This window comes from Chamaea fasciata, unplaced genomic scaffold (assembly GCF_029207755.1).
Source record: "Chamaea fasciata isolate MVZ Bird 193981 ecotype frontalis unplaced genomic scaffold, bChaFas1.0.hap1 SCAF_27, whole genome shotgun sequence".
NCBI lineage: Eukaryota > Metazoa > Chordata > Aves > Passeriformes > Sylviidae > Chamaea > Chamaea fasciata.
In genome coordinates this window covers 1,030,718-1,051,247 of record NW_027094112.1, presented here as the reverse complement: position 1 = coordinate 1,051,247, position 20,530 = coordinate 1,030,718, and the positions used below count along the sequence as shown (strand labels likewise).

Sequence of the window (20,530 nt, the reverse complement as noted above, 5' to 3'; positions counted from 1 at the left end):
ATCAAGTCAGACACCATAGAAAGAAAAGGCAGATAATATTTTGGAAGCTTGGAAGTTCATAGTGGTAAATGGATTACACCCTGAAAATTACATAATTAGCAGCCTGTCCCACCAGGGTGGTTTCTCTTTGCCTTGTACTATCTGCTGTGGTCACACACAGGAGGGAAGGGGAGGGCATCTGGAGGGGGCTGGACAGGCTGGAGAGGTTGGTCAGTGTGAACCTCATGAAGTTCAGCAATGGCAGTTGCACAGTCCTGCACCTGGCTCAGGTCAGTTCCAAGCACAAATCCAGGCTGGGGGAGAATGGACTGAAAGCAGCTCTGAGGAGGACAGGGGGTATTGTTTGATGAGAAGTTCAGTGACTCAGCTGTGTGTGCTCGCAGCCCAGGAGCACGCCATGGGCAGCAGGGGAGGGGGGAATCCTGCCCTGCTCAGGTGAGACCCCACTTGCAGAGCTGCCTCCAGCACTGGCGTCCCCAGCACAGGAAGGGTGTGGAGTTGCTGGAGCCACTCCAGAGGAGGCCACACAGATGCTCTGAGGGCTGGAGCCGGGCTGGGAGAGCTGGGGGTGTTCATCTGGAGAGGAGAAGCTCCAGGGAGAGCTCAGAGCCCCTTCCAGGGCCTAAAGGGGCTCCAGGAGAGCTGGAGAGGGACAGAGGGATGGGACAAGGGGGAATGGCTTCCCACTGACAAAGAGCGGGGTTAGGTGGGATATTGGGAAGGAATTGTTCCCTGTGAGGATGATGATGCCCTGGCACAGGTTGCCCAGAGAAGCTGAGGCTGCCCCTGGATCCCTGGAAGTGTCCAAGGCCAGGTGGAGCAGCCTGGGACAGTGGAAGGTGTCCTGCCCATCCCCTGGAGGGGGTGGAACAAGATCATCTTGAAGATCCTTCCCCACCCAGCCCCTTCCATGATTCTTTGGTTGTTTGAAGGTCCTGGTTAGCCATGAAAATGTGGGTGCTTGAAGCTGCAGCAACTTCTGCATCAAGGCACATTAAACATGGCAAAGAGAAAATTGTGTGAGTGAGACCAGTGCTGGCTCTTGGATAGAGCTTGCTGAAGGACTGCAGAGCATCCCTCGTGTGCTGGAACAGATCCACAGCTGGTGTTGGTGCGGCAGAAGGAATCTGAAAGACATGAAATTGTTCTTGTTTGGTGCCAAAGTATGCAAAGCAGTGACCTGCCTCTGGCTCCCACTCCTTGTGTGGTACAAGCTGTTTATCTCTGAACTGTAGAACATGTTTTTATTTGGACAGCTCTAAGTGGGTATTTATATGCACGTTTTCCTGGTTTAAACCTCTTGTCTTGTGACTAGTCTTAAATGTGTTCTGCTGAGTGAGTTTTCAGTGTTTTTGGATTTAGCAGGAAGAGTTTCATCAAAATTAGTTTTTAGTTTGGTAAACAAAAGGTGCCATCAACTTCTCAATGTGCAATTCCAAGGTGCTTCTTTCAAACCTTGCCAATTTAAATTCATCTCTGAGTCTCAAGTGATTGCTTTTGTTGTATTGACTTGAGAGGATTTTCCTGTTAAGTACTCTCAGAATAATTGATGTGTGTGTCTGCTGAAAATGAGGTTTTGCTGCAGCTTTCAAAGATGTTGACTGTAAATATTCAGCTGTTTCTGGGGGTGTGCAGATGTGCCATGTCCGTGCTTCCCACTTGTATTGCAGGGAGAGGTCTGGGAAAGCGATTCCTAACATGTGAAGGCTGGTGAGAACGTGTTGTTTGGGAATCCTTCACCTGTGTGTTGCTAGGAAAGAATCTGTGGGGTTTTTTGTGTCTTTACAGACACTACAGGGGACAACAGGAAAAAGGATAATTTTGTTCTGGGAAGCATTTATAAAGGCTTTTCAGGTGCCAATACAAAGTTGCTATTGTATTGCTTTTTATAGCTCTGAGAACCCGTGTGTCCTTTAAAATATTATCCAAGAAAGTTTCCAGGATTGGATGGAGCCGTCTCCTAGGTGCATGTTGATATTAAAAAGATATATTTTTTCTGACCGGATAATGAATATTCAGAAAACACTGTAAGCTACACTTTCCTGGAGTTGTTTTTGAGTTCTTTGGGTGGATTTCTAAACATCAACATGGTTGTCTGCATCAATTACGTTTTGGAGCCCTTCCATGGTATAGAGTCATCAGGCCCTGCCGAGCTGCAAAGGGCAGCATGAATTACTGCTGTGATCTGCAGTCAGCGTGCGTAGGGAGGTGTGGATCTTGCAGAGGTATTAGAAACCCGTTACATTTTGATTGTGTGTAATAAACACAACGATCAGTCATGGGGAGCTGCATTTGGGTTTAACACCTTCCTTCCCCCAGTGGTCTTGGCTGAAGCTCGCTGTGAGATCAGCAGTGATGTTGGTGATGGAGCCCCACAAATAAATCAGAGCACTGGCAGACCTTGGCGCTTGTACCTCTTGTCTCTCGTCCATCCCTGGGGTGAGTTTTTATCCTGCCTGTCCCACACATGCCCCTGCAGCTGCAGGTGGTGGGTGTCTCACCCTCAGGCCACGTGCAGAGAAGTGAAACCAGCATGTCTGGAAACAGCTGCCCGAGCTGGAAAAGATTGTCGAAAGAGAACTAAATACAAAATGAGTGTCGATGGTGGTTTGCTGAAATTCTTGGACTTTGGGTCGGGCAAGAGGCTGGTGCTCCATCAGGGCTTAGCAGAGCGATTCCTGAGCCTAGACAGGCAACATTCACCCAGGTGTCCTGGATATGGGATGTTTGCAAGAGTGCTGGTAGCCTGCTTTGGGAAAAGTGGATGGATGGGAGGGTGCCATATCCATCTAAAGATTTTGTAACTGCTCTATCTCTTTTAAAAAAGAAAAAATTCAATTTTAACGGGATATTCGCTTCTGGAATCAGAGGGGTTTTTTCCCTGCTCCGTGGGAGTGCTGTGTGCATGCAGGGAGGGAGGATTTGGCAAGATGGCATTTGCTCCCTTGTGCTCAGACGCTGCTCCAGTTCCCTGTGCTCAGACCTTGCATCTGTGCTGACCCGTCCCGAGGGGCTGCAGGAAATGTCAGCTGTGCTTCCCAGCCGCAGGAGCAAAACATTCCGGGATCTGTGGCTCATGCGGCCTGCCCTGGCTTTATCCACACTAGAAAATGGCTTTTTTGAGGGGGTACTAATTTCTCTTTTTGGATATTCCTGTCTCTCAGCTGCTGTTCTCAGCCTAATGCCTGCAGGGCTTTTGGGAGTGGGGAGTGGGCTTGGTTAAATGCTTTCAAGTGATGCTTGTGGGTAACAGCCATGAATTTTATGGCTTGACGTAATGTTTTTGGAGTTCAAGATTTATTGATCGAATTGATGGCTAAATAGAATATGAAGAAGTGGTGCTGATTTGCTTTAGTGTTTTAAAATTCCATTTTCTAAGGTAAATGCAATATAAATGTGATTTTTTTTGAGTCTTTTTCTGCTACTCTCCTAGCGTAAAACTAATTTTTGAATATCTAAGGAGCACACTGCCCTCTTTTCAAGTGCAGTTAAGCAGTCATGAACACGCTGTGCTCTTTCCCAGTGCATTTAAGAAATAGTAACAGTGAGCATAGTAAGGCTTTTCTACAAAAATTGCTTTCTTTGGATTGTTATTGGCGTGATCTCACGAAGCAGCGTTTGAGTGCCTTCCTGAAAATCCAGCAGGGACGTAAATAGATTGTTTCTGCTGTGACGTCTCAGCAGCTGCATTCTGCCCGTTCCCTCCGCAGCCGTGTCTGCTTTAATGCTCTCAGGCAGAGCCGCAGGGTTTTGTGCCACAATCTTTTCCTATTTAGCTCCGTGCACAGCGTCCAAGGCGTTGTCCCTCTGGTTGGAGCAGGCAGTGTTTTCCAGTCGTAGGCTCTTGCTGTCTAACTTGTGTTGGGCTTAGAACTCACCTTATCCTCTGTGGTGTTAATAGCAGCAGGCTGGTGCCCAAGGACAGCTGAGTGGAGGCGGCCTGAAAGGATCCCCAGGCTCCTTTGTCCTGCTCCTTTGTGTCCCGCTCCCTGTGAGCTCCGTGTCCCCAGCTCCGGCCCAGCTGCTGGGCTGGAGGCTGCCACATTTTCTTTGGGAATAATACATGGATAACTTAGGGCCGTTCATCAAAGAAACCACTCATTGCCATCAGGAACGGGCACTATATGGAATGTGCTCTGCGTGCTGACATCTTAATACGCTCTGTGCTCGGGCGGATTGCACAGAGCAGTCCAGTAATTAATATCCAGGGAGGTTTCATGGGCCTAAAGCAGTTGAAGTGACTCATCCTTATTTTGTCATTGTGTTGGTGGTGTTTTAGGTGACTTGGAAATTCAGGCCGTGCTCATGACCCAGCTCTGGTTTTGGATACACCCTTTGGGGTGTGAGTGGGAAGGAGAGTGTATTTTCTTCTGCTTGGCATTGTGAAGGTGCTTTTATAGGGTTCCCCCTCTCAGTGATTCTGTGTCCTATGGGCTTTGTGGTAACCCACCTTCGTGAAGGGACTTCATGTAGAGGAGAGAGTGAATTCTGTGGTACTAAACTGTGATAAATGGGCTTTAATGAACAATTCATTTCACTTGCATTGAGTGATTTATTGGCAACAGTTCTTGCCACTAAGGATTTTGGGATGAAAGTGTAATTAAGTTCTTAAATTTTTTTTATTATGCTGACTGGGTTTGGTTTCATTGCCACAATGTTTGGGACCTTGTAAGTAGGAAAGAAGCAGCGATGCTCTTTCCCTGAGCTATTAACTTGAATTGTCCCCGGAAATGCAGTAACTCCACTGGGACAAAATGGCATTTGTCGAGCCAGGGCTCCAAAGTCTTTACAGTCCAAAAAAGGGAGAACAAGAGTTGAAATCCTGCATGGAGGCAGCTTTTGTTGGTTGATTTTTCAAATGCCGTATTCAGTGTGTGAGAGCTCTAAGAAGGTTTGGCCAAGAGCTTCGAGCAAAGATCAAACAATGGGAAAGTGGAGGAGAGAGCAGAGAACATGTGACTGTGAGTAACCAGAGTGGGTAGAGAGCCAAAGTTCAGATGATATTACACAAAAATTACAGGGCACAAACATGTTGGCTCCTGGAGATGAATGCACAAGGCAGCCAAGTGGTGTGTGTGGTGTATAATGAGGAGTGTTTGCATGCTGGAGGCTTGTCCTTGCTTCTCATGAAGAAGGAAAATACATTGAATTTCAGTGTGGTGGTAGGGAAGCACCAGTGTCGGAGCATTCGATGTAGCACAAAGTGAGAGCAATAAATGCTGCTTCAGTGGGAGCCTCTCATCTTACTGTGCTGTTCCAGGGTGGATGGAGAAGTGTCTGTGAGAGGGACAGTGCAACACATCTTGTTTCACAAAGCAGAAGTGAGAGACCCTGATACAAGCAGCTGTAAAATGGAGAGGCAGAGGATGAGGGGGAGGAGGGTGCTGCAGTCAGCTGCAAAATCCTTGTCCACAGGAGCAGGTGGAAGCTTTGCCATTTGCTCCCCGGCCTGGGAATTTACTGCATCTCTGTAACAGTCATATAGGAAGAAGGTTTGGGAGTAGGTTTTGAGTAATGCTGGGTTTAAGGCAGCTGTTATTTCATGTTCTAGTATCCATGGGGTTGAATCCAAGGGATTGAATCCTTCTTTTCACATAGAGGTTTCCTCTGCAGTGGGAAGCATCCCTCAAGTCTGCAGAAGACACACTTCAAAATCATATCGAAACGTGGTCAGTGCTTGGCGTTTGTGTTTGCCAGAAATTTCTTCTCACCAGATCCAGCATTTACGGTTTAATTAATTGTTGGATTTAAGTGTTAAAGTATTTTGTGTTCTTCTGATTCGTTGTCTAAAGATACAGCAAAACAGAAATGTTTTCTGGTGCATTTGATGCACCAGGTTGTAGGATTGGAAAAGAGGAGGAAACATGGAATTCCCCCCAGCTTGTTCCTTAGCCAATTCCAGTGATGAAGAAGCAAAGGGACAGACTGTGCTGCCTCCAGCTCCAAGAGGCCTGGGATCACCATGAAGGCAAGCAGCATTGTGATCATGGCCATAGAAGCACTTTTCTCTTACCTGATTAAACATCACTGGCCTGAACCCCTGTAAATCCAACCTCACAATAACCATTGGATTGTCTGCTTGCCTTTTTCCAGGATGAGCTGCTTTATGGTGGAGGGGAATTTTCCCTTTATCATTTATTCTAAATATTGATAAATAAAGAGCAGTGTCTGTGATGAGTATTGATTTCGGCTCGGTTTGGACACTTTGTTATTTTGAAGCCTTGAACTTCCAAGCCTGGAACACCCTCCTGACCCAGGAGCAGGCTGGCAGCGTTCCCATGGGGCCTGTTCCCTGTGCTCCATGACCTTTTTTTGCCCAGGACTTCCAGCTGACAGGCAGCACCTGCCTCTCTGGGAAGCTCCAGTTTTAGTATTGCAGCTGTTTGGACCAGGAACAAGTAGAGATGAAGTACATAATAAATCCCAAAGAATATGAATATATAAAATAACCCCCAAAATACATGGAGTGGGTAGTGGTGGGATCACCAGAACTTAGAGATAAAGGCTTTGTTTGCTCTTTGTTTCTCTGGCTGTAGCACAGGGAGTGCTCAGCCTTTTGCATAGTTTCAGGGAGGAGATGTTGTTTTAAGCATCGAAAAAGTGACTTGTGAAGCCTCAGAGCAGCAAGGCGTGCTGCCCTCGAACTGGGATTGACCCTTGCCTCGGTAAAAACAGCTTTCAGTGCCTTGGCAGGCAGCCCACCAGAGGAGCTGGCAGGAGTATTTAGCTGTTCCAGGTAATTTAGTGGTTTGTGCTGAGCTACCTGCAGGCAGCAGGTGAAAGGAGGTGCAGGGACGTGTCTGGGTTGGTGCTGAGAGGGTTTCACCTGTTGGTTAGCTGAACATTATGTGGGTATAATGTTCTAATAGGTGAAGTTTAGCGATGTGTTTGTGCCAGTGTTGGCAGCATGTGCACTCCTGACTGCTCTGGTTCTCTTGTGTACTATTTTTTGGGAGGCTGGGCTGTCCCCCAGCCACTGAGGCAGGTTTTTGGTGTGTTTTGGTGTGGGCTGCTGGATGCCTCACACACTGAGTCTGTGCATCCACACCGTGCTGTCTCTGAGTGTTGTTAGCCTGCCAAAGCAGCTCAACGACTACTTGTGCATAGTAAGTTTGCCTTCAGCTTGCTTCTTGAAGGCTGTCCAAAAAAAAAAAAAAAGAAAAAAGAGTGGGAGCGGATTCCTGCCTGCAGATTAAACCCCAGTTTTGCTCTGGAGAGGCCATGGGAAAGACGATGCCCAGGAGCAGAGCATGGACAGGGTGAATTTACCGCCAAGGCTTGCAGATGATGGATGGGCTGAAAGTTGGGGCACCAGCATCAAAGCACCTTCTCTTGGCACCAGGTTTTAGTCAGGATGTTCCCTTGCAGATTTGCATTGCTGCATAGGAACACTCCTTCCAGAGGATTTTTGGAGGCTGGTGCCTGGCTTGTGATATTTCAGCCGTCAGTCTGTTACAACTGCAGTTTGCTCTTTCGTGTGCTGGCTTCCATTAAAATTCTTGCAGAAGGAAAAGTTGGTATTGGTGGAAGGAGGAGGGTGACAACATGTTTCTCTTGGCAGCAGTGCTGAGTGTTCCTGCTCCAAGGGATTGTGGAGCTGGGCTGCAAATAGAACCTGCCAGGGGTTTGGTGTGCACAGAGCAGCCAGAGGTTCCAGTGGCACTCTGGGGACTGAGGGGTGAGTGGGGGGTGACAGCCAAGGCATGGCACCTCTTGGAGTTCCCATGACACTGGGCAGGGCCTGGGAGTGGAGAAGAGCCCACTGAAACCACCCCCCTCAGTGGCTTTTGGTCTCATCCCAGCTGCAGGAGTCTCACTTCTTTTGCTTCTACGTTTGCAGCTGGAAGGTCTGAGTGTTTCCTTTCCAGTTCTGTGCTAGTGACAGTGGATGTGTTGCATCATGGACCTTTTGAACCAAAAATGGTTCACCATGTTTGAAATCTCAGGAATTTGAGGTTTCAAAAACCTCAAATTATGGCAGAGCTGCAATGGAGGTGTTTGTTTTTCCTGAAATGGCCTTTCACTGGTGTGTTCCAGCACCAACACTTGTTCTGGAGAGCAGAGATTGCCATTACCTTCTTAGCTCATGAGCCTGCATTCTCAGTATCCACCCAAAAACGTGGGAAGATGCAGTTTTTCCAAGGGGGATGATGTTCAGCTGGCAGGGGGACTGCTTCAGGTCGGGACTAAAGGCCATGTGGTGTGTTCACTTCCATGGACAGATCGCGGTTCACATTTGTGGGAAGGGCTGCTCCACACCATGGACCAGCACTGTGGGCAAAGGGACAGGTTTCTTTTGGTACCACTGCGGGGTTTTGTTGGTTTAAGGTGTATGAAATCACATGTATCCCTCAAGCAAATTCCTGCTTCAGGGAAAGCCTTCTAGTGGCGGGGACATCCATTCCTGCTGCTCCTTGTTGCGGGTGGTTTCCATGCTGGCCCTGCTGCTTATGCTCAGTGTTTTCATAGACTTTCTAAGGAAAAAAATCCAGAAGCATTGTCATTGTAAATGTTTGGTATTTTGCCAACTTTAGTAGTTTATCATCAAATTGACTTAGTTTTTAGGGGTTTTTTGTCCTTATAGCTGATACACTGAATTGAGCCTGTGTTAAATTTGTTTGCAAGTTCATTTGTTAGGAAAATTATATGAAATGCAACACTGTAACCAAAGGTCTCTGGACGCTAAACTGTTGGAAATGTGTGCTGTGCTGTGGAGCTGACACTGGTTTTCTCTTGCAGGGCAATCACTTTGATCAGTATGAAGAGGGGCACCTGGAGATAGAGCAGGCGTCTCTAGACAAGCCCATCGAATCGGTAAGGCCCCCCCTGATCAGCATCCTTCCCTCTGGAATGAGGCCGTGCTCGGATGGTCCTTGATGTGAATGCAGCCAAATCTGATAGCAGTGGGCACCTTGTTGGCAGTGAGGGGTAATTGGTGGTAAACTGCATGCTTGGCATTAAGTGGGCCTGGGATTTAATCTTGAAGTAGTCTTAAAACTAAAACCTGAGATTTGAGTCCAACATGGTATTTCGGGAATTATTTAAAATGATACGTTCATTCATAGATATTTATTTTAAGTTTTTATACTTTTCTTTGAAGAATCAGTTTAATTTAAATGTGACGCTGAGGGAATAGTATAGTAAAATACATTTTGATCCTTTTTAGTTTATATTTTTGGAAAAGTACCGGTGTGTTTAAAGTGTTAGAATGACACCTGGCAGTATGGAGAGAGGGATCAGTGTTAGTCCAGCAGCCCTTCCCCGTGGAGCTGAAACTGCCCTGAGCCATTCTCTAAAGGCTGCTTAACTTTGAGTTAGGTGTGAAGACTCCTGCTGTAAGATGGGGAAAAAGTAGGTTTTGTTTAGTTTTAATTTTTTTAAGCTTTTTGGAGCTTTTTAATTTTTCTCTTTGCAAAGCACCTTCTGCTGATTTTAGGCACAACAGCTTGTTCAGCCTAAGCTGGACCCACGTTTGGCATTTAGTTTTAGCTAAGTTTCATTTGCAGTTTCCTTCAGAAACAAGAAAATAGTGAATAATCAAGGGACACTTAGTGGTGTTCTGATTAAGTCTAGATTTTTGTTAAGAAAACACTTGTCAAGTGTTTCTTTTACCTGTTAATTGAAGTTAAAGTTTCTCCACCTTAGCCCCTAGAAGAACAAGTGTTAGCCAAAGCCCACTATATATTTTTGTTGGTGTGTAGGTTGGTGTTGTGTGTGTTTGTGTGTGTGTTAGATGTTTACCAAAAATTTACACAACTTGGGGTGTTCGACATTTTTCTTCCGCAGCAGTTGGCCCATATTAGCTAAGCAGCCATGATCTGGTTTGTATTGCACGGTCTGCCTTTTTTAATTTCTTCTCTAGGGTTTCCTTTCCCCTTCTTATTTCTGTTCTTCTGGTCCAGTGAACACTGCATATAGTACCTACTGTCTTAATGTGCTGGCATGATGCTAGATTTAGGCATGGCAGTAATTGATGACGCATGAGATAATGCTGCAGAGATGGGAATTGGTATTCACTGTTCTCCTGAATACTTCAGTCTTACCTTGGGACACGGGGATTTGAATTAAAATGCCAAGCTGAATGGAAATCTCATGGGAAATGCGTGTTGGTAGCCTACCGTGGGCTACGCTGGAAATTAGCATTTCAAAATAATTCAAATGCCGCTTACAGACTAGACTGGTTACCTGATTTCCAAAAGTGCTTTCCCAAAGAGAGGGATAGAAGAGGTCACAGATTACATCTCTGGTGTTCCAGAGGGAATGATGCCTATGGAAGTGTGTAAAGCATGAGCAGGTACCCTGGGCCCACGGGGGCTCACTGTGCAGCTCTCATCATCCACAGGAGTAATGCTTTGTGCAGTTTGATTAATGCTGAACTGCAGCAGAAAAAATAAATTAAATTATGGCTTTAATGTTTTATTCATGTATGTCTCTCACCATCCAAATGTCAGGACATTTTTAATCTTTACAACTCCTTGCTAGGTACAGTTTAACCTAATAGAAAACCGTTGGATGAAGAGGACAAGAGAATGGCTTATTTTGGGAGGAGAAAGAGTTAAAACCTCAAATTGTTCTTTAAAATCAAGTTTGTTCCACTCTTCTTTTGTCTGAAATAAGAGAATCATAGAATCGCTGAGGTTGGAAAAGCCCTCTGAGCTCATTGAGTCCAGCCAATCCCACAGCACTGCCAAAGCCACTCCTAACCCATGTCCCCAAATGCCACATCCCCATGGCCTGTGAACCTGTCTAGGGTTGGTGACTCCAGCGCTTCCCAGGGCAGCCGTGCCAGCATCCACCCCAGGATTTCAAAGCTGTGGCTGCTGCACAGGGTGGGGTTTTGGCCTCCTGAGCAAGTGTAGTGTCAGAAACTGCAGTCAGAAACAAACTAATCCCTTGGTTCACATGGTATTTGTAAAAATACATTGTTGATTCTAAAATTCCCGGTCAGGGAAGCAGGAATTACTTTGTGTTTCCTGACACCTGTGGAGGTGATTTTGCTTCCACACTATTAATGCTGAGTGTGCTCTTTGAATTGGCAAATGACACATATTACCAGAAGAAGCAGCTTCCTTGGCAGAATTCAGTGGGGCACCTCTCCTGCAAGGTATTTCACCAGGAAAGGAGTGTTCAGTCTGCTTTTTTGGCTTTTTCCCCTTCTCTTTTATGCTGTTTGCTCACCCAGAACCAAAATTGAGAGAGAAGGAAAGGCAAATCTATGTTTTAAAACTACCATACATCTAAGTATTTTCAATATTAACAAATTGGGGTTTAATCCTTAACCAGTTCTCTGTTAGCAGTCCAACTGGCCTTTTGCAAGGAATCTGCTCAGAGTCATGAGTGAGCCTGTGCTTCATGGTATGGAAGCAGTTTGGGTGATGAACATCCTGTGTTTATAACCGTGGCAGATCAAAGCGCTTCCCAGTTAAAACGTCATTCTTCAGCATGAAGAGTGGATGAAGGATATTCTCATAAATGTGCTCCTTGCAGCTTCCCACATCTTAGTGACAGGAAGGTGCTCCAAAGCCTGCAGGTTTGGGGATGGGGGGAGGGTTTCCTGTGCCATGTCCCTGTGACAGTCTCTCCAATGAGTGACATCCATCTCTGCAGCATTATCTGTTGAGAGGTGCTGACTGTACTGCTACAGCATGCAACTCAAAGGTGGCTGGAAAAATAGGTTTGGGAGTCTACAGATCATTACAATGTTGAAACGTGTCCTCAATTAGCCTACTGGTGATGTCGTTCCTGTGGAAATCCTGCTGTGTACAGCTTGTTTAGGCGAAAGATGCCTGGACTGAAACATGCAACTCTAACCAGAGTACATTTATGGAAAACAGAGCTGCCAGGAGCCAGGGATGGACGTGGCCTGAATGAGTGCCAGCTGTTTTCCATTACTAAATTGAAGAAAGTATTTCATATCAATGGACTCTTCAGAGCTACAAATACTGGTATTTTTTTCCCCCCAGAAGTAACATTTTTTCTTGTTGTGCTTTGAAAGATACTGCACTTACACTGGCTGTTCATGTCAGTGCAGTCACTGGTGTCCTTGAAAAATCAGAGCACTTCACCCTTTTTTTCTAAATTCAAGAAGCTGCATGCATTTGTTTTGGGGCATTTTGAGTGCACTGAGTTCAGGTACTTGAACGAGAAGTCACAAATTATTGCAGCTTTAATAGAATCCAGATTTTCTTCACGTTAATTCCTTATCTCTACTTGTTTATTGAGTCTCTTTGCTGTGAATTCCTGGTTTTCCTCATCCCAGCAGTGCAGATGGAGTAGGAGACAGCGATAGACCCTTAGAGCCCCCAAGAAGCAGCCCTGGCCCCGTGCAGGCAGTGTCAGGGGTCGACCCACGCCGTCACCGCTGCAGGTTGGAGGCCAGGCTGGGAATCACCCACTTACCCTGGAGCTTGTTAGTTTGTCCTTGTCCTAACTAACAAATGTCCTTTCCCCCTCTCTCTAATGCTGCTCGGTGCCACAGAGAGCGCCTTGAGCCCCCCGTGTCAGGCTGCAGTCGGTGGTGCTTTGTCACCAGGGGCTGTTGCAGCCTGGCTGAGCCGGAGCCGGGGTTGTGGCACTGGAAATCTGTACAGATCTGTGGACTCCACTAGTTCCAAAGTGTCATTTGATGAGGCTGCTGATTTGACATTTAGCAGCAGCCATATGTGGACAGCGCTATAAATAATGTGCTTCTGGAAGCTGAATGGTGTAGCATTACTATTTGGCTTTTCTCTCTGGTCTTCATTGTGTCATCTGTAGTGAGCTCTAGGTTTTGTTTTGGGAATCTTTTCAACCTCTTGTTTGCATGGGTTCACCCGGTAGCATCCAATCCTTGCTTATAGATTCCTCCATACACAGTCAGCACAGTTTACAATTCACTCAAGAGAGGAATGGTTCCTGCCCGTGCTGGGATGAGCAGTGGGATCGTGGGGATCTCATGGAAAACCTGTCCTAGAAAGAACTGCTGGTGTGGGTTACATCCCACAGGCATCATCAAACCTTGGGCTTCTTCTACTGATCCTTTAATTGTAAGCAGTTTTTTTTTTCTATTGGCCGGGACCTTTATCAGAAATTTGGGCTGGGGATATCCTGCTCAGGAATCACTGATCCCCATGGAAAGCAAACAAGGGCATCTTGTCAGGGCACAGGATGAGGAGCTGGGGAGACCAGTTAGAGCTGGTGGAGCCCGGTCACTTTGGATGACGTTTTTCCAAAGCAGTTTACCCGGCTCTGTGAAGGTCTGGTGGACCCAAGGCCTTGCATTTCCTACACCTTTGGAAAAGTTCTGCTTTGTCAGTAGAGCAGAGCTCTCCATCAGTGCTGCCCAACTCCAGAGCTGGCGTTGTCCCACCCAGAGCTGCCGAGCCCTTTTCCCTCCATGGAGCATCCCACAGCCTGTGCCCACATGGTCCAGGAGAGCTCCCTTGCTTACCCAAACACCTTTTGGGAGACTTATTTTAGCTGCCTCAATGATTTTTATTGTGGCTGTAACACAAGGAGCTCCCAAATAGCAGAGGAAGAAAGTGAAGAGACTCATGCCAACCCTCTGCTGAGAAATGAGGGGTGTCTTCCTAGGGCTGTGGTGGTTCTGTGGATCACTGCAGCTCTTCTGTAGGAAAACTGCTGCAGTGTGAGGATAGTCTGTTCAAAAGGAATGACAGCTCTTGACATGGGCAGGAGGCTTGCTGTGAAAAGCCCCATCTCTTCTATATGAAAGAAGCTGTACTTTTACAGAACTTTCACTTAAAAATGCATTTTAAAGAAAAGCTGTCAGCCGTTGCAACATTTGTTGTCCCAGTCACATTTTGGTCCCAATATCCCTGGCTACTCCCTAGGCTCTGCAGACAGGCTCTCATGTAGGATCAAGCAAGCCTGGCCTTCCATAATTTAGTTTTTAGGGCAGCATTTGCACTGAAGAGCAGTTTTGTCAGTCTGCCTCCATCAGAGGTCTGGGTTAGCCATTGGAAAAGGAGGGAGGAGCTGAACGTGGCCAGAAAGAAGCAAAGCGATGGCCAGGTCCCAACACAAAAGTTAATTTTAAATTATTACAGTTGTTCTCCTTTATTCAGTGCAACACAAGCTGCTTCATTTCAATTGACTAGGATCTAAAATTAAGGAGTAGTTCCACTGCAAAAACAAACAAATTGAAAAGTTTGTGGGGAGATGACTCCTTCCTGGGAACTGAGACAGGGCAAATGTTCAGGCATGATTCCAATTTATGTCAAACAACTCAGGACCATCCTCTTGAGTGGGTCTGTAAAAGTGGTGCTAATGTGTATAACCTTTCTAAATTTTTCTTTTTCCCTTTAACATTTGTTTCCCCCTTCACTGTCAGTCACAACACACCGCTCTTGAATCTCCCAGCTGGTCTTGACTTGTTGAATTTATTTTATGCTTTCACTCTTCTTTAATAAATACATTACTTGCAAGCAGTGAATTGAAAACAAAGCAAAAGAAAAAACTACCATTAGTGATTGGACAGTTTCTTACTTTGTGTTACATTTAACTGTTCTTTTGACAGCCCAGTTTTTAAAGCCAGGTTCGTATGGAAATGCTTTCACTCCACTTGCACTGCTTTTGGAATAGCGTTCTGCTTCATCTGTCTTTATTTTAGTGCATTCATAACACACACAGTCAGCACAATGTCTCATCTCCACTTGGCCAAGACTGCAAAGTACTCCTTGTCCTTTGGATTTTTTTTTCTTTTTTTTTTTCCTTTCTTTTTTTCTTTTGGAAAACGCAGCCATTTTTGTCAGCAGCGGCTTTTAGATTCAATGATCCTTTGTCAGGGTTGGGCAATTAGTGCCTTGTCCCAAACATATCCCAAGCTGCAGCCCCTCTGTGCCAGGATGGGGCACTCTGTGGCCACTGGGATTGGTGTGACTGCAGGTAAGTGTTCCTGTCTTCCCAACAGACAGCCTTCTCCATGGTGCTTGTGGTGGGGATCCATCCTTGGTATTTTTTGGTTTTGATTTTTGTTTTTGGTTGGTTTTTCTTTTTTTTTTCTTTTTTTTTCTTTTTTTTTTCTTTTTTTTTGCATTTAACCTTTTATCCCCAGAAGTTTCCTTATGTGTCCTGGTTTAATTTTTTTCTTCCATGTAGCTCTAATTATGTCCTGGGGCAGAGCCGGTAGTGTGGGGAAAATGCACATTATTCCTTGGGAAATACAGGAATACAAAATGTCTGACTTTACTAGGATATCAGGAAAAAAATCCAAAAACTGTACTTGATTCCATCTTTTTGAGGAAAAACGTATCCATGCAGCCAATATCTTTGGGAAGGTTGTGCCTTTCAAGCTGATTCACCAAAGCTGTGCAAACCCTGTGGTCATCTTCTTCACTGTGGAGTGACAAAACCTACTCTGGTTTCTGTTGATGACTGTTAATTAATTAAAGAAACCTGTAGCATATAGATATAATTACTTTTTAGGATTCCATGTACCACTCAGTGTTCTGGAGTCACATCCTGTTGTGATTCAGGAGATTTCTGTGATACCTCGGGTTGTGGTTTGCCTGATGATAATTAATAATCAACAAGTTCATATCTGATTTTGATTTTTATTTTTTGTGATTAGAAGGTGAACGTGGTCCCAGCCAAGAGTCCTTCTCTGAGGAGCTGGTCACTGCTTGTAACTGGGTGAACTGGTCACTGAGGGCGAGCTGGCAGATTGAGATGGTTCGAGGGTGCTGTGAGTGCTCTGCTCTTTGTCTGGGGGCAGAAACCTTGCATAAAACACAATTTCCACACTGAGCCCTGCTCAGCCCCATTGCCAAAAGCTGACACTTAATTGCTGCGTCAGTACTTTTCCAGTTATTCCAAAATAGCTTTTTTTTTTAGGAAGATGAGACATTATGCTTATTGTTTCCCCTACATGCACTAATGGTTCCTTGCTGTTAACTTATTGCTAGGCCTGTTTCATTCTAACATCTTAGTATTTTTGTTAGTTTACATGTGAAATGCATCACCCAGTCTGTGCTTGAGCTCATTTTATTTAATTGATTTTTTTTTTTTGTTTTACTAACCTCACTGTTTTTTCAGTTTTAATATTGGCTGCATGCTAGTTTTTATATATATATATATACATATATTAAAAAAACCCAATCAAGTCTAGCCTGGATTTTGCTCTGATTGTGTTTTGGTTTCTAGTGGTGGGGCAGTCTTGCACTTACAACTTACTCAGTATCATAAAAGCCTGACACACAAACAAAATGACTAAACACATTGTAGATTTTCTTTACAAAAAAAAATCTTAAGTGGTGCTGTCTAGGTGATGGATATGATTGTATAAATAGCTTGATTTTATGCTTTTTACTGTCAATTTTTATTGGTACACTTTATTTTCTCCCACATTGCTTTTTATTTTTATTATTTTTTAATTTCTTTTAAACGTGATGCACAAAAGTTGCCCAGCACACCATCAGAAAGTGGCCGTCCCCAATACCCATCCCCCCGGAAAAATTCTAGCCAGCAATTTTTGACATTTGTCTTTCCCTTTATTGGGCATATATTGCCTTTTCAGTAGCATTTTTTTGCATGCATATATATGTAGAAAAATCTCTTGCTCATCACATGTTTAAATGTCAGCGGGAAGGGAAGAATATATTATTGGAATATTTTTGGTTTGTTTTCTCTGTTCTGTCTGTCAGGATAATATTGGACACCGCTTACTCCAGAAACATGGGTGGAAGCTGGGCCAGGGATTGGGAAAGTCACTGCAGGGTAAGTCCAGTCCCTTGTGTGTGAAACCTTCAACTCCAGCCTTGGTCTTTAACAAAATTATTTCTGCTTTTTTGTTCCTAGATTAGATTTTCTTTTCATTATTAATATATCCAAACAAATGCACTGTTGAGTTTTGTGTTCAGCAGTTTGCAAGTGGAAGCTGCTGCCTCACTCGTTGGTGCAGGTTAGAGCTGTGTGTGTGGTGGATGTGTGAGAGTCAGTGTGGAGGGAGGAGGATTCACTTTCCACACTGACAAGGAGTCGTGCAGCTTCCAACTGTGCTGATGTGTTTGGTGTTAAAGGAATTAAAGATTGGAGGTAGTTCCCATCATCTATCAGTGCTCACTGGGGTCAGAAGCCTTTGGAAGGCCAGGGAAGGGCCCACTGGAGATGGGAAGTGGCAGACATTCTCTGCCTGGGAGAGGCTCACTCCTGGTTTCTCCACAGGACTGTCACAGGTTGGAGTCGCTCCTGTTCCCAGCAGTTTTTCAGAGATTAGCAAATCTCCCTGGGACACCAAAGTGCTGGTTTAGCCAGCACACACCAGGCCTTGCTGTCTTGAGCCTAAATTCTTGCTGTGACGCTAAACCCCATTTCTGTAGAAACCTGTGGAAGTGTTTGAAACTCAGGCGTGCCCTGAGCCCCGCGATAACTCACTCATGTTCCCATGCCCGTAGTCTGAAGACCTGGGAGCTTGTGGAATCCATCTTCCATGAGTGAGCCCATTAGAGATGGGTGTGTCTGTGCTGTGGAGGACTGTGCAGAGGTAACGAGTTCTCCAAACTCCGGGAATGTTTATTAATCCCTTGGACTAAGGCTCTCTAACCTCTCGGGCAGGACTGCCTTGCTGGTTAATGCTTCTGCCTTCCTCTAACATGGTTTCATTGGAGTTCTCTGGTTGATGCATGGTACTCTCCAGTCCTCTCATGTCCCTGCTGGGCAAGACTTCAGGTGGGGTTGTAGCTGTCACCTCTGGGCCTTTCCTTTGGCATGTAGGATGTGCATCATGGGGTGGGACTTGGTGTGGTCTTTCTTTTGGTATTGACTCTCTTTTGGGTCCCCTGTATTGCTCTGGGTGTCACCAGTGTGGAAACAGAGACTTGAAAGAAAGAAAAGCCTTGTCCCAGCGCTGGGTGGATCCCAAGGCACAGCCCAAGGGCCTGGGGTGCTGCAGGCTCAGATGTGATGGAGTGAACATGGAATACAGGACTAAGTCTGGAGTCAGGGCAGGGCGTGGTGGTGTCACCATGTCTCCTGGGCTGAGCAGGAATTTGCACTTTGAGTCTTGTCCAGATTTAGATGTTCCCACTGTGTGTCTCGCTGTGCTGGAGCTGTTCCAGATCTCTCATGTATGATTGGAGCTGTGCTGATTGGGACTGTGTGGAAGCTACAGGCACATCGTGGATGTGGGCTCTGAGGGCTTTGCTGTGCCTCCTGCATGGTCACAGGAACACAGGAGTGAAAATAACCTACCCAGTTTAACCCAGTTCAATGCTGAAACCTTCCTAATGTAGACTTTGGAACGTGTGCAGGAATTCCCTTTTGGAAGGGAAGTGCCCTGTCCACCTGCCAGCCAACTTCTCCAGAGGTCTGGGCAGGCAGAGGATGTGGAAGGGAGGGTGCTGCTCCTCCAGCTTTTCTCCTCTGAGTTCTCAGCAGACAGACTCTGTGCCTGTTGCCTGTGGCATTGGTGATGATTGTGTTGGGAGTGTTTAATTCATTATCCAGTGACCTTTCTGTGTGAATCTTAGATTGGCCCAAAAGTCCAAATATAAAATGTCAGGAAGGAAGCATTTGCATCCAAATTTAATCTTAGTCTAGGAGTTTGAAGAGTGAAGTCATTTGATGTGCAGTGAGAAGGGAGGAGCAGAACAGAAGTTCTTCCCCTCTTCTGCCCTCCCTTGTTCAGGAAAGACCAGGAGATGTAAAGAGATGTAGGTGTGTTCCTGTTAAACTCGTCTTGCTTGACGCTGCTTGAGCCTAAAATGTTACACAGCCCATGATGAGGAGATGCAGCAGAAACAGAACCCCTTCGAGCAGCCTTGAGCTGTGGGTGTAGTGTCTGACCTCCTGCAGAAAGTTCTTACATCAAACTCTCAAAAATTTTGAGTTGCATGTACGGAGTTGATAGCACATTCAGCTACTTTCTGTGCACTTTAACTTAAAAGGAAATGGATGAGTTCAGTGTGCTGAGTTTTGTGATGTTGCTTTAATTCTAGCTGTTCATCTGAGCTGGGGCTCCCTCTTTTGTTCTGTTGAATCCTGAAGTAATGCTGTGTTACATCTGCCAAGCAGAAATATTTCTTTCTTGTAGTCTTGTGGTGGTGTTCAGCAAGAACCTCACACTGCAGGACTTTATCCTGTGATGGGTTCCTTCATCCTGACTACCCACCTAACCCCCAACACCACTGGGGGATGGAATCCGGTGGTGAGAGTGCTGAGCTGTCTCTTGACCAGCAACAACCTGAAATCTACACTTGCCAATTGCTGGTGGTAAAAATCTGCTGGTGCAAGGTGGCTCATTCTCAGGAAAATCCCAGAGGTGGAAGCATTTTGTATCCCCTGGGGCAGCTGCCTTGTGGTGTAAATGTTGTTACTGAGAAGAGCTGAGCCCTTGGGTAGGGAAGCACAGAGCCCATGGCCTGAGTGATGTGGCTGTCGCCAGCTGTGTTCTGGCTGAAACATCTGCATCTTTCACTGAATTTGGGATGTGTGCTGGGTGGAGGATCAGGCAGGGACGGTGCTATTGACTCTGACCATGCCAGTGCTGGAGTCCTTGTTCAGAGATACACTCATAAGGAATTCAGCAGAGTCATCCTTCAGCTCATCTCTTTCCCTGATGTTTTTCATCATTTTTTTCCACAAACAACTTGTGTTATATTTGGAAATGGTGCTTCAGCTTGCTAACAGCCAATGAATATGAAAAAGCAGGAGAGGGGGTTGCCAGTTGACAGGGTTCTTTTTTAATTTGGAAAATATGGCTTAGGGAGCCACTTTTCCATAGAGATATGTGATGGATGCACTCTGACAAGTGAGAAAATGGTGATTGTGGCCTCTTTTATCTTTGGGGGAATGCATGTAGTTGATAATCCAGAAGTTTGTGGTCTCCTGAAAAAATGAAACTAGCAAAAGATTGGTTAAAAGCATTGCCTGACCTTCGTGTGAAGTCCTGTGCTAAATGAGCCCAAGGATTGTGAATAAATCAGGAGTTACATAAGTCTGGAGGGGAATGAGAGGGCTGAGGGAAATCTGAATTCAACCACACTCTAATGATTTCTCTTGGAATGAGTATTTCCCATCAAGTTAAAGTAGTATTATGAAAAGCCAGGAGACTGACATGCAGAAGTGGGATAATTTGAATCGTATATTTGAAAATATTTTTATAAGCTCTTTGCCTTTTCTCTGTCAATATTTTTAACAAGTCTTGTTTGAAAAAAATAATTGTGCTGAAAACTTCGGGATTTTTTTTTTCTTTTGTATGTTTAATATGAAGCAATAGTACTCTAGAGGTACATCTGCAAGACGAAAACCAGTAGTCTAATCTCATTTAATTAGACAGGGGGAAACCGAGTAGGTTATCCTGCTGCTTCCTGGGTCATAGCAGGGCCTGAGGAGGATGGGCAGCTCTGCAGGGAGGGTTTGGAGAGGGCAGGAGGAAGGTTTGATGTTTACTGGCCTAGCTACCCTGCAGAGAGAGGACTCTGAGGAAGGATTGACCAGCTCTGGTGGACAGATCAGCTCATCCTTAGCCAGTCTGGGTAACAGCTCTAAGTATTCAACACAGATTTGCCTCTCCAAAGTTCTCTTTTGTAAA

The 20,530-nt window shown here is 45.4% G+C and overlaps 1 protein-coding gene across 1 annotated transcript in view; it reads left to right on the top strand.

Annotated features, from left to right (window-relative positions):
* GPATCH8 (G-patch domain containing 8) overlaps nucleotides 1–20,530 on the top strand; it is a 55,924-nt gene that overhangs the window by 6,680 nt on the left and 28,714 nt on the right. Inside the window, exons 2-3 of the mRNA XM_066205276.1 lie at nucleotides 8,740–8,814; nucleotides 16,644–16,716. Of these exons, the coding sequence (XP_066061373.1) occupies nucleotides 8,740–8,814; nucleotides 16,644–16,716 (148 nt within the window). The remainder of the gene's footprint in view (nucleotides 1–8,739; nucleotides 8,815–16,643; nucleotides 16,717–20,530) is intronic.